This window comes from Haliaeetus leucocephalus, unplaced genomic scaffold (genome assembly GCF_000737465.1).
Source record: "Haliaeetus leucocephalus isolate CR32 unplaced genomic scaffold, Haliaeetus_leucocephalus-4.0 Scaffold555, whole genome shotgun sequence".
NCBI classification, from domain to species: Eukaryota; Metazoa; Chordata; class Aves; order Accipitriformes; family Accipitridae; genus Haliaeetus; species Haliaeetus leucocephalus.
In genome coordinates, this window is record NW_010972991.1 from 19,098,447 (window position 1) to 19,111,773 (window position 13,327).

General features: G+C 42.7%; 1 protein-coding gene across 1 annotated transcript in view; it reads right to left on the reverse strand.

Annotated features, from left to right (window-relative positions):
* LAPTM4B (lysosomal protein transmembrane 4 beta) overlaps nt 1–13,327 on the reverse strand; it is a 61,054-nt gene that overhangs the window by 18,715 nt on the left and 29,012 nt on the right. The window contains exons 5-6 of the mRNA XM_010577069.1: nt 8,853–8,951; nt 1,061–1,156 (exon numbers count right to left, since the gene is read on the reverse strand). Of these exons, the coding sequence (XP_010575371.1) occupies nt 1,061–1,156; nt 8,853–8,951 (195 nt within the window). The remainder of the gene's footprint in view (nt 1–1,060; nt 1,157–8,852; nt 8,952–13,327) is intronic.

A 13,327-nucleotide genomic window follows, 5' to 3' on the forward strand; every position in this document is an offset into this window, starting at 1 on the left:
GTATTGAAGACAAATAACTATGCAAGAGTTACAACTTTCGTATAAAAGTAGTAATAGTTTTCTAAGTCCTTGCAGCTGCACAGGAATCGCTCATTCTAATGGTTTAAAGTTGATGGTCTAGTACCTCAGCGTGTGGAGACCACCCACAATTAGAAAAACTTGAGGAAGGCAATCCTGAAATTTTACCCTGATGATCCAAAGGACCAAGTTCATGCTGCTCTCATTCCATTAAATGATGTAAAGACCCTCATTACATAAGCCAGTGGAGTCACCCCAGTGACTGATTTGACACAGTGCCCTCAGTGTGTAGTTTGGGTGGAACTGAGCAGCTCCATGGAGATAACCGCTGCAAACAGTGTTAGCTCTTTCCAGGGACTCTTTCTTCTTGTATTCCTTCACTGCCTTCTGCAACAAGCAAGATATTGCTTAACAGTTGTGCCCTGCACATATGCATGTCAGCACTAAACTACTATAAAGTGAACTGACACCTTCCATTCTTTGAGGTTAAAATCTGTTTATTCATTTCTTTCATGTCAATCTTTGTTTCATTATGTCTCCTTACTATACAAAACCCATCATGCACTGGGAGATGAATCACTGAACTTTTGTTGCCTTTTAGCTCCTCTCTGTGAATGTGTAAAGCACTACACCGGATGTTGAATGTCCTAAATCACAGTTTCTACAGCTAAATCCACATTTGTCTGCAGGTGTAGACCATGGCATCCCTGGGTCCTAATCAGTCGCCTCCCCTGTCCAGATCATGACACAGCTGGAGAGCTCAGAACTGGGGTTAATTCCTGGGGCCACGGGGTAAGCTATAGGTTATGCTTAACACAGATTCTTTAACAGATTATATGCATAAAATAAACCCAGTATTTTAGTAATAGATGTGATTTGTAATCACAGCACACCAGTCTGTTGAATCTCAAGTCTAAACATAACCAACAGATGAGGACTCTCAAAGGAATTAAGATGGTTAACTAAGAAGTCAGAAATTAATATAAAATAAAGCTCTTAAATGCATAATATTAGGCAAATATTTGCAATCTAACATCCTTACCGCAGTGTCATTGGTGGTAATGTACACCAACACATCTGAGTTGTTTCTGCTGTTAATGTATCGGTAACAGTTCCACACACAGCTTATCAAGTAACCCTGCAAAGAAAAGAGATTTATTATTCTGTGCAGAAAATAAACCATACACATTTTTCTGTTAGGGCATTTCAATTCTTATATAAATAAGAATATGAGCCTGATTGATAGAACCACGGGACGGTCACTTTCTGGTTGCAGTGATTGTAGGTATGTGTAGGGGCTCTGTGAGTAATCCAACACGGTTCCTCATACTGATAGAGCTGGGGTTGTTCAGTCTTGAGAAGAGAAAGCTCCGGGGAGACCTTACTGTGGCCTTTATATACAGGGGGCTTATAAGAAAGATGGAGAGAGACTTTTTACCACAGCCTGTAGTGACAGGACAAGGAGCAATGGTTTTAAGCCAAAAGAGGATAGATTTAGATTAGACGTAAGGAAGAAACTTTTTACGATGAGGGTGGTGAGGCACTGGAACAGTTTGCCCAGAGAAATTGTGGATGCCCCATCCCTGGAAGTGTTCAAAGTCAGGTTGGACAGGGCTTTGAGCATCCTGGTCTAGTGAAAGACGTCCCTGCCCACAGCAGGGGGTTGGACTAGATGACCATTCAAGGTCCCTTTCAGCCCAAACCATTCTGTGACTATATGGTTCTGTGATTATGGATACTTGTGTTGCACTATGAGCTGCTCCATCTAGGCAGAGATACTGCAATCTAGACCTATCATCTGAATGAAGTTTACTATTCCAGATATTTAATATTACAGCATACTTAATGTAGACTAATTGTTTTGAAAAGAAACAGTTTCTTTGGGCCTGAATATAGCTAAAGTAATGTCATTTTGTGTGTATAACCTCCATTATACTTAAATGAGCAGGTTACGTATGCTGGCTTGCTTTTTTCACTCCTCCCTAGAAATACAGAGAGGTATGAGTTCAGTCAGACAACTCGTTACTCTGCATGGGATTCTGCATACCAGCAGAGGTGAGTTTTACAGCAAAAAATGAAGGTACAAGTTACACTGTGACAAAAGAGAGAAGGTGCTGCAGATGCAGCATGTCTCAGGGACAGCAGCAAAAAGAAACCAGTTTTGGATTCCTCCATGGTAAGGATGTTTAAATATTGTCAGCTGGGGGTTAGTAGTATTAGAAAGTGGAAGAAAACCCCAGTAAAAAGAGTACAAGCATGCTGGGGACTGAAGAATCATCAAGCAAATTACAGGAAACCCTTCTTGTCTTGTGAGTGGAAGTCTGGCCAATAACTATGTGATGATTCTGTATATCACCTGCATTGTTTTAATACTCTGTTTCACTTAATCTGACATTAAATCGATGTATTCCATATGACTGGAATGGTCTGGGGTCTTCCTATTCTTGCCTGACTAGAGAAAAATTGCCAGTGTAAAAGTTTTTATTGAAATCTGAAATTACTTCTGACCTTTTAACTGTTATTACAAATGCTTCATTTTTTTTCTCAGTATAAAGCAAAAAAACTGTTATTGCAGCAATAACCATACCGCAGGATCATAAACTTCACTGGTTTTGTTCTTGGAGCTCACTTGGCTCTGGGTAGGTCTGCTGCCTGGCAAACAACTAGCTGTGTCCAATTTTTTTTTAACTGGTTGGGCAAAGTGCTAACATCCATCATCTCCTTCACCAGCAGGAGAGATTCCATTTGGCCAGCAGAGATGAGCAAAGTGACTGGAAGGAAGACAGGAGGCAGTAACACATGTGGAGGAGCAGGAGTCAGATCCTCAGCAGTTCCTCTGGAGCTTTCTGCTTCCCACATAGTCACACACGACAGTCATGAGGAGAACAATGTGTTTTAATAGTGCCCAACTTATTTTTTTACTTAGTAGGTCCTGCATAGCAATTCTTTCACAGACTTAGCGCGTGCAAATTAAACTGCCAGGGCTGATTGGATTTGCATGTATGTCTCACTCTGCGTGAGTCATATTTTTGTGACTCACTTGCACTGATGACCTTCCAAAAGCCTCTTATCCTTTTGAGCTGCCCTGTGTTTCCTCCCTCTCCAGAGCTGTCACACATGAGCTGTGTTTTTCAGGATGCCACATGACTCACTGATGGCTTGCTTGCAGATCAGGAAGAGTTTTTTCCACCAGGGCCAAGCTGGCTGAAATCCAGTAAGCTTGCTTCCTCTTCTTTACAGCATCTTACAGACCCTGGATGAGTTGGAGGTGTTGCTGACTTTGACAATACTTTTGACCATCAAATGGGGAGAGCAAAAGGCTTCTGGAGTGAGCTGAGTCCCAAGGGAAGGTTAAACTGCCTCTACAGCCCAAGCTATGGGCTATGCAAACTTGCCCCAGGCTACTGAAACAAGTGGAGTAAAGGCATATACATGGAGAATTGCATCTTTTCCAGAATTAAATAAAATGCCTTCGTTAATTATTAATAGTAATAAGTAGTTCAGTAGCTGTCAATGCTCAGATACTACGCACTGAGCAAGGCGTAAGAGCTAGTACAGAACAGAGACTGAATAAAGGACACTTCTGTGGGGACAAAGCCCATCTTTATAAGAAACACTTTACATTAAGCCTACCTATTTACAAACCAATTTCTATACTCTTTCTGTCAAAATCCAAACTGAGGGAAGCCCCATTTCAGATAATACAGTATTATCTGGAAGAATGTAATGGGAGATTTGTTTTTCAATGCTCCCATTCCATTACATGTGGTGAATAAAACACATTTAAGCCCACAATGAACCCCTGCAGCTCTTCCAGCTCTGAGCCCTAGCTCTAATCAGCCCTGCTCCTGCGTGCACGGGCTGTTTCTCAGTGGGTGAGGTCTGTTCCAGCCCTTGAGTTAAAGAGGTCATCAGCCAGCACGCACCAAGTAATTGGCCCCGAGACACTGACCCACATATGGCTGAAAGCAGCGGCAGCTCGGAGCATGTCCTTGTTGAAGTGCTTTGGACATGTGCTGCTGGCCTGAGAATCATGAGTCATGGAAACTTGTTTTCCTCAACCTGTAACTTCTTTAAACTTGTTCCTAATCGTTGTTTTCTACTGATGCTGTTACACAGTTAAATTGGATTGCTGATTCAGTTACCAATTTTTTCCCTGAAAAACTTGGCTGAGGTTTAAAATATGCTTTAAAATATGTGGCTGGACACACAGTATATAAGTATATAGATTTTTCTCTCAGGAGACAAATGTTCACACTTGGAATAGGCCCTACGTAAAAGGCATTAAGTCACTTTAGCCTAATCCACCCTTAGTGGTATTCCCACATACCGCAGCACAGGCTGCTGACAGACACCTTTTGGGGGCAGCCCCAAGTAGCCACCATGTGAAAGGATGGGTGCGCAAGAAGGGCTGAATGTGGAAACAGGCACCGTGCCTATTTCTGCTAGCTTGCAGTCTTCCCCTTTAAATGGTGGGAAATGAGCCCCTAAGGAACTGAAACCCACAAAATTTTATAACCCTGCCTCTCACCGTTGTTATTGCACATGCACTTGTTAAGCGGCATAACAGCAGTGATGTACTGCATGACTTCTGCTCATCAGACACATGCCCGACCAGCTGACTGACCAGCATCTTTGTGGAAATCAGAGGCTGCTGTATCCTGCTGTTTCTTGTAACACAGCAAGGAAAAGTCTGTGCCAATCTGGGTCACAGCAGCCCTCTGGGCAGCTCCCTCCCTGGCAGCAAGTGCAGGGTGAACGCCGCAGACCCGGCAGAGCCCCCTCGAGTTAGGAGCCGTCTGCACCAAGTCCCATTTTATTCTCCAGCTGCTTTGGATTTCTATTTGCAGAGCTGGGCTGGTCTTCAGTAACTGGTGAAAATGAGACAAAGATTTCTACACAAACTGAAATTTATATGAAGACTTCAGAGTGATGCTAATGGCAGACCAGTTGGCCACATGTATTTCACATGTTGGTGCTGCAGAAGAAGAAACAATGGGTTGCTGTGCTGATGAAATCTGCAATTAAATCCATCTTCTCAGTGTGCTAGAATATGTATCTTGTGAATATAAAAAGGCTGTACAAGAACCACTCCTTATAACTGCAAAGAAACGCTGTGATTGAAAAGAATTAATGATGGTAAACCAAACCACTGGCCTGCAACACTTTAAATGGTGCCTTATACAGGCCAGGACACCATCTGTTGGCACACAGTCACACACACTGGGGTATGCAATTTAAAGCAAATGACCCCTGCTTTAGAGATGCTTCTTCTATAAGTACCCTGCTATCAGCAAGCCCAGTGATGGGACCCGTCCCAGGTTTTAGGGGAAGAGGTGGCAACCTCGTGGCTCTGCGCTGGCCATTCCTGGGAGCAGGGATCAGAGCTTGGCTGTTGGGACTGTGTTCATGGTCCCGACTGTTGCTCCATCGCCCCTGAGGGAAGGTAGCAGACATCGGGACGATGTGCTGTGGGTCAGGGTTCCCCCTGCTAGGAGGCAGCCCCCTGGGCTAAGACATGAAATCTCTCAGGGTGAGCATAGAACTTCATTCTGCATCACCCTTTCCCATCTGCTGAGGACACCAGGACATGCAGACTGGTCTCATCTCCAGGCTTGACACCTAGTACACGCAGGTTATAGGCATACTGTGGAGACCAGGGTTAATATTCAGTTTGCTGAAGACCAGTCTGTCTCACTGAACTGGAATACCTTTTGATTGCCCCACTGGTAACTACCTCTTCCTACCTCCTTTCCAGAAAAAGAAAGGGCCAAAAAGAAGAGGAGACCATACTCTGCAGCTGCAGAGTGCTCAGGGCAGCCCAGGGGAAAGGCTTATTCTGGTTGTGTTTGTGGTCCCCTGAGCCTAGCTCATTTGGGCCTGGGGGACGTCTCCCACGGTGGGGAGGTGGCGGTTGAAGCCTCAACCGTTCTGTCTCAGCAGCTGGGCCTGGCCAGAGGAAACCGAGGCCCTGTTCCCCAAACCAGATGCAGAGGAGGGCGTGATTCAAAAGCCACTGTGCTGGCTATATGCCATTTGAAGTCCTGTGTACATGTATATAAATACATTTGTGCTGCTGGATGTTCTTCCTCAGCCAGATAGGAAACACCTATGTTTCATGGTATGTAACTCTGGTTCACTTTCTAGACAAACACAGTAAATGGAATAACACATCTTGGTCTACTCTGAAAAAGATTCTTTGTGAAACTGCCTGAAATATCCATTAGCTGCTTTGGATCCAAGTAAATCCTAAGGACTAAAAAGACAAGTGCTTGTGTGTGGTTAGCTGGCTCGCTTTCTTACTACCCTCTCTTGTCCCCCTTCCCTTTTCACAATCCCACAACTGCAAAGCACAAACCCACCATCTAATACTGCTATATCTTGATTTCTGCTAAATAGAGTTTTCCTTTGCATGTAGCTTCACCCTAAATAAGCATCATGATGCCAAAAGTTTCAGAGGAATTATGTGATTCTGTTTCATATTTCCCACCAGCTGAATGCAGCTTTTCCTACTGTAGCTTTTCCTAGGTTACAGTGTTTTGGTTTCTCTCCCTATTTGTAGTCAAACTCCAGAGGGAGAGGGAGCTCAGGCATATTTTTTATCTACAGTACCTTTTCAGTTTCAGTATATAAACGTGGTACCATCTGTTAAGTCTATCAGTGATAAAGTGTGATGCATCTGATAGTGTCCAGCTTTCTTTTCATGAAGCAGATTCCATAAATCTGCATAGCAGCTCTTTTGGAAACACAGGAAATTCAAATGAAAATGCTAGCTGGAATTTAGCATGTGTTTCTGTGTGAGTCATATTTTTTGTGACTCATTTGCACGACAATATGTTGCTAGAATGAGCATTATATGAGCCACATATATTCTTGGAAAAAACATCTGTTAGCCACTTTAAAACAAAATGAGTCTTTTGCACTGTTAATTTCTTAGGTTTCTTTTTTCTGTAGTAAGTATTTTTGCCATTCCAATTTTAATGCATTTCTTTTATAAGCTGGAGACATCCTTGCCATACTTAGTCAATGAAATACCAGACCCACCTGGGGTAAAAATGAGCTAATGCTTGCATCTGAGAAATTTAAAGAGCACATCCCTTGTTGCACCTGGCAGGTCTATGCATTTATTACATTCATACATACTTCTTAAAGGTGCAAACAAAATCAACGAGATGGCTGTGAATGTATAAAGCCAGAAGGCTAAACTGTGTTTCTAAATCACAGAAAAAAAATGAATATCACTTCCAACAGCACCCTAAAATACCCTATCTGTTGGTTGTTTGGGTTTTTTTTTTTCAATTTTGAAGTAGCTTCAATAACCTAATCAACCTCTTTTTTTCACAATAACTTTCCCTGTTTGTGTTGTTAAATGTGCTATCTGGAAGCAACATCCCTGGTGTCCCTGTGGCTCTATGGGAGCTCTCTAACCTAATGCAGAATTGCTCTGCAGATAAAGAGCAAGAACTATTCTGAAATAAAACCCATCATGAGTAATACAAGAACGGCAGCACTGCACTGTGAGAAACTTTCAGAAGGGTGCAAGAAGAAGGCAAATATACCACCATACTTTCCAAGAGACCCAAGGCTCAGGGGACTAGTTGAGCCACAGGTGGTTGTTTTTCATACCTTGATTTGTCTGATCTTACTCTGAGCTCCTTCTGGACTTCTGCCCCGCAGAGCAGGTGGGGGCCGACCTCGCTAGACCACGAACCTGGGTGTGGTGGTTTCACGTGAGCCATTTCTGGCTGCACTGGGTGATGCTACATCTTCCCTTCGTCTGGTACCTGCCACCTCCAGCCCTCTCACCCACGAGGTTTGCATAACAGCAAACAAATCATCACTCCCTGTGCCTTTTTGCTGCCTGCTGTGACAGTCCTTTATGTTATCCCTCCCAGGAGGGATTATGTGCATCTATTTACCTGCTCTACAATATCCTTTCTGAGATAGTGCACCAAAAGTGAATGCATGGTTCCAGAGTTGGTAGGCATCAAAACTGAGAAAGAAATCTTTAGATTTCTGTTTTTTCTATTCCTTTCTTAATATTCTTAGCATTTGATTTACTAGTTCGACCAGAACTGAGCAGTAAGCTAATATTTTCACAGGTCTATGTATTACAGCTACAAGATCCCTTTTTCAGGTGGTCACACTTAGTTCAGAGTCCACTGCAGTGTCTGTGAAACAAGATTTTGCTACCTCTGTGTACACTACTTAGAATTTATCACCACTAAGTTTCTCTGCCATTTCATTGCTCAGTCACTCAGTGGCATGAGATCCTTCTGCAAAGCTTTCTTGGCTGATTGTTTTCTGTATTTTGAATGACACTGCAAAAAATGTTGTTGTTAGATTTTCTTCCCCTTCCCAGATCTTTTATCAATGTACTGAACAGTATGGGTCTTACTTTTTAAAGACTGATAATTTATCCTTATTCTCTATTTCCTAGCTTCAGTCTGTGAGATGACTTTTTCTCTTGTCGCTACACATCTTAGGGTGTTTTTTAAAGCTTTTGATGAAAGACTCTGCCAAAAACCTTTTGAAAAACCAAGCAGTTTGTATCAACAGGATCTCCCTTGTCCACTGGATGACCCGCTCCTTCAAAGGATTTATGTGTCATGAGCTCCCCCTACAAGCATTATGCTTTCTGGTTGTGGCCTACATGTTCATGTGTTTGTCTATGAGATTTTCTGCTTTTTTTCCATAACGTCTATCACTTTGCTTTGTATAGCTGTCAGGCTGCCTGGTCTGTAGTTCCCCAGATCTCTTCTAAAGCCAGGCCTCCCAGCAAGGACATTCCACCCATGACCAGAAGTAGACTGTATACACAGTAATGCGCTTACCTTAAAAGCCAAAATGATACTTATGAAGAGGAGGATAATCACAACCAGACATGTAGGGTTCACAGACATAATCTCTTCTTTGTAGGGAAAATTGGTGGGCTGCATAAGCAAAAATAAGCAAAACACTCTAAGTTCATCTCACGAGTCATTTAAGAGCCATTCAGTTAGTGCACTCCATAATTAACAGCTTACAAAACTTCCTGTGAACTACTAAATCAGGAGCTCTCTGCACCAGCAACCAGTTTCAGTCAGTTTAGCTGGAACAGGCATTGTGAAGACTCAGTTGCCAAACGTTCCCTGGAGGGCTAAGGAATTTGCATTTTGCTTTGTATGTGGTGTGGGCTGTCCTTTCTTCCATGCACACTGGGTTTGTATCTGACACAAACTAGCAAAGGACATCTCTCTGGGATCTTTGCAGCAGGAAACCTGCCATCTTGGGCAACGGCAGGCATGTTCCGTACTTATTAACTAATCATTATACTGGCACTGGTTGCCAAAGACCAGTGGCAGCTCCTTCCAGAAAGTCAAAGCAGGAAAAGCTGGACAGCACGATCCTTTTACCTAAATATTTGATCAAAAGACATTGGGTCTATTCTGCTCTGTCTTATTCTGGCTAAATTTGGACTACTTCTCCAGGAGTACTTGTTAGTGCTGCTGAGTGCATGCCCTGTGGAGGCAAGGGTCCTACAGGGGAGCAATGTCATGATTTCAAATAAAAATGTGCTCCAGGTCCTTCTGTTACCTCATACATGAAATGGAGGTGACAGAATTAATCTTCCTACTTAGCGCAGGCTCTAGTGATTTACAGTCGTGAAACACATTAGGAGCATCGGCTGAAAAACAACCTCTAAGAGTGTTTTACTGTATTTGTTATTGCTTAAAGAAAACACACCCTTTAAAATGAATGTTCCAAATCGTTTTGAAATATTGCAAAGCACAAGTTCCTGTTTCAGTTAGAATAAACCATTGTTCACAGACAGAGCTATTCTCCACAAAAGATAGCTCTGCTGCAACAGTAGCTCATTATAACTGAATGCATTAGCTCCTTCCACACACAACCCCCTTTTCCCTTACAGGTCTAATTACTTAACCAGGCCAGTTCTGCATCCTTGTCAGGACAATTAACTAGACCGAGCTATAACTGTATTCTTGGCGATGATGGTGTAAATCCAGAGTAACCCCTTAATACCCCTTACACCAGCACTCGGCCCAGTGCATCAGGAAATTATCTTTTTTTTGGACAGCTGCTCTTCATTTAGCGCTTCCATGAACTGTTCAGAGCAGTTAACATCAACAGCAGCTGTAACTGTTTGCAGATAAATGTTACATAAGCACATTTTCTGCTTCTTGACAGCAATGTTTCTGTTCCTGTACTGAATTTCGTGGCTGAAGTTTTTATCACATTATCTTCTTTGTCAAGGTACAGCTTTTGTAGGAAACTAGCTTGCTATAATTCAATAAGTTGCTCTTTTTTTTTTTTCCACAGAAGGTTATTGCTAAATATAGTGGATGCGATCACCCAGAGACCAAGAAAGCAAGAGTATATGTCAAGAAAAGATGCACCGAAGAAGAAACACAAACCTTATATGCAGAAAATTTAAGTATTAATGACACAGCTTGCTCTCCTGCTTGCAGGAGGGAGGCCATGCACATGGTTAGAAGGTCCAGTCAAAGACAGTTACAGTAAAACTGCCCCTAAACAATTTTTTAGTACATACTTACCCTTAAAAAACTAGTCAAACTGGTTTGTGAATGTAATAAAAAACTCCTAGTGAGGCTTTGGTCTTCCTACACTCTGAGTTTTGGGAATCAGTTACCAGTCAAAGACTAGATGACTGCATGCTGGGGTCTTGGCCATAACCTTACGGCCTGTTTCCAGATGTCAGCTCAGCTTGGGTTTGCGTGGGGGCAAGAGGAGGGTGGGAGAATGACCAAGAAAGTTCCTGCTACCTTAAAGAGCAGGAACACCTGCTGGAGCCATGAGCCCTGGTCAAGTCTGGGAGCAGCACCTGGCCCTCCCTTACCTCAGCAGCATTTCAGGTGAAAAGACAATAATTCAGCACTGAAAGCAGCAAGCCAGGAGAGCACGTGAGGAGCAAATGCTGCAGTTTTTTCCCCTTCAGGCTCAGCTTTCTGTGTCTCCATCCTGAAGAGACGTGAGGTGTAAGCAAGCCCCAGCAGGGCGGTAGGTGCTGCACCCATGTGGTGGTCACCCCCATCCACAAGTGCCTGGGAGATCTTGGTGTAGGCTGTGAAAACCGAAGCCAGCCCCTCCTGGAGCTTCCCAGCATGCTGTGTAGGAGAGAAAGCTTTCAGGGCTGTGAAGAATAGTCCAGGGCCATCTGGTCAGCATGGAAGAAACTCCCTTTGTTTGCTAACGGGGCTGGTGGCACCTGCCGACCAGAAGACGTTAATGCTCTTTTGCTGAGGCTGGCCTATGAGCAGTCTGATCTTGACTCACAACTACAAACCCCTTCAGTGCAGTAGGAAAAACAATTTATAAAATGTGCAGCTTTTGGCAAAGAAGCAGAAAAGATGGTGGGAAGCATCTCAGCTGGCTCTGGGCTCGCCTGGTGCAGGCACCATCATGGAGCTGGTGCCATCAGGAGGCCCTTGCGATCCTCCTACGGCAGCAGCCGCTCCCAAAATCTCCTTCACTCCCACAGAAAACGGGTGCCAACAGTGGTTCAGATGAATCAAAGGCCCATTGCCCTCCACTGACTGCAGTGATAAGCTTAACCACCCATGTGGGTGTATGAGGAGGGAAGAGAAATCCTGCTCCTGTGCTGGGTGTTTGCTCTCCTGTGGGGAGACCAGCAGTTGAAATCCTGCTGCTGGGAAGGCCCCAGGCACCGGGCTTGGTGCTGCAACTTCTGGGAAAAGCTCAGTGTCAAACGTTGTGCAACGTTGGATGAAGCTGAGACTGAAATATGGCTGGGTGGGAAAAATCAAGCCTGGAAATACAGGAGTGATTTTGCAGCAGGACATGATGAAGTTTTCTATACAAACAAGAGGTAGTTGTAGTGGTGTGGCACTGGCATGCTAAAGTCATAATTAAAGTGTCATTTATAACTTTGTCACAGACATGGAGAGGGCTGCATGCATAATATACCTGGTAAACTTTCAGTTTAAAAAAAATTACTGCTTATACATAGCAAAGCTCTATTAGACACTTAAAAAGAATCTAAAACTTGCATGGAAAGTATATTTCTACTGCATCAATATTGTACAAATGCACAAGAAGAATAAGAAGTCCAAGGCTGAAGCCCTTTCTCATTCCCTCAGCCTGCTTGCATAATCTTTCATGTTTTCCTTCCCCTTGGACCATAGAAAAATCGACTTTAAAAGATGGTGTGGATTCTCATTCAACAGTTACAATCCTCCAAGTATCAGAATCTTACAAAACTGAAAGAAAACAGTAATGTGTCTGTAGAATTTTTAAATCTCTGCTATGAAGTTAGTAGTACTTCTTCCTTGGAATTATAAAATGGCATTAAAAATGTCAGAAAGGATATTCCCTTTCTAAGCTTTAGTTTATAGGAAAAATTTCTTTAGGTTTAATCTCTTTTACGTTCTCTAGATGTTTCCCCTAGGATTTAAAAGCATGACTAATATGACCTGAATTGTTAGACAGCAGCATTGCAGGTAGGCCCATAGTAAAGCTATTTAATATACTTTGAAATTTCTTTAGATCAACTGTAATAGTCCTATACTTAAATAAAAAACAAGTTTGCATAACTCAGTTGCAGACTAGCCTGCTCTGCACCTCTGCTTCAATTCATTTCATGTACTGTTATCAGATGACAGAAGATAAAGTGTTTAATTTGAAGGCTTTAGAAAGCCCATATATCAAAGATTTAGCGGCACTAAAGAAAAGAAATGTGCTTTAGATCAAACTGCTTTAGACCACCACTACTGCTCCGAGAACCAAAATGATTTTTATTTTACAGATGCTGGATTTACTGTATGTGAATTTTTTTGTTTTTCTAGTGACAGTGATAATGACCAGGATGTCCAACATAAACCTTAGAAAGTTTTATGACGTGATGGCCATACAACATTTCAAATGCTAGATTTGTAACATCTACTTATTTTACATGACCCTTCATGCCGGGATGCTCTTGCAATTTATGAGAATTAAGTGGCACACCTGTGTGCAAGTAGGTATTAAAAGGCAACAAAAAGTTTCCAAAGACACTTGCGCTTCTGAAAGAAACATCCAGTATAGGATGACAGTACCAAATACCCTGTGAATGCAATGTTCTGTATTTTACAATTGCAACATTTTCAACTAGGGCTCTGCCTAGCCTATTGATAGGTACTCATTTATCATCTTGCTAAAAGTACATGGAGGGTTTCACAATAGCTTGCAACTCATCACTGGTAGACTGAAACCTGGAAGATGTGCACCAAACTGAATAGATTAACATAATGCCAGATACTAGCGTGGGGAAGAAGAAATGGTTAAGAACATG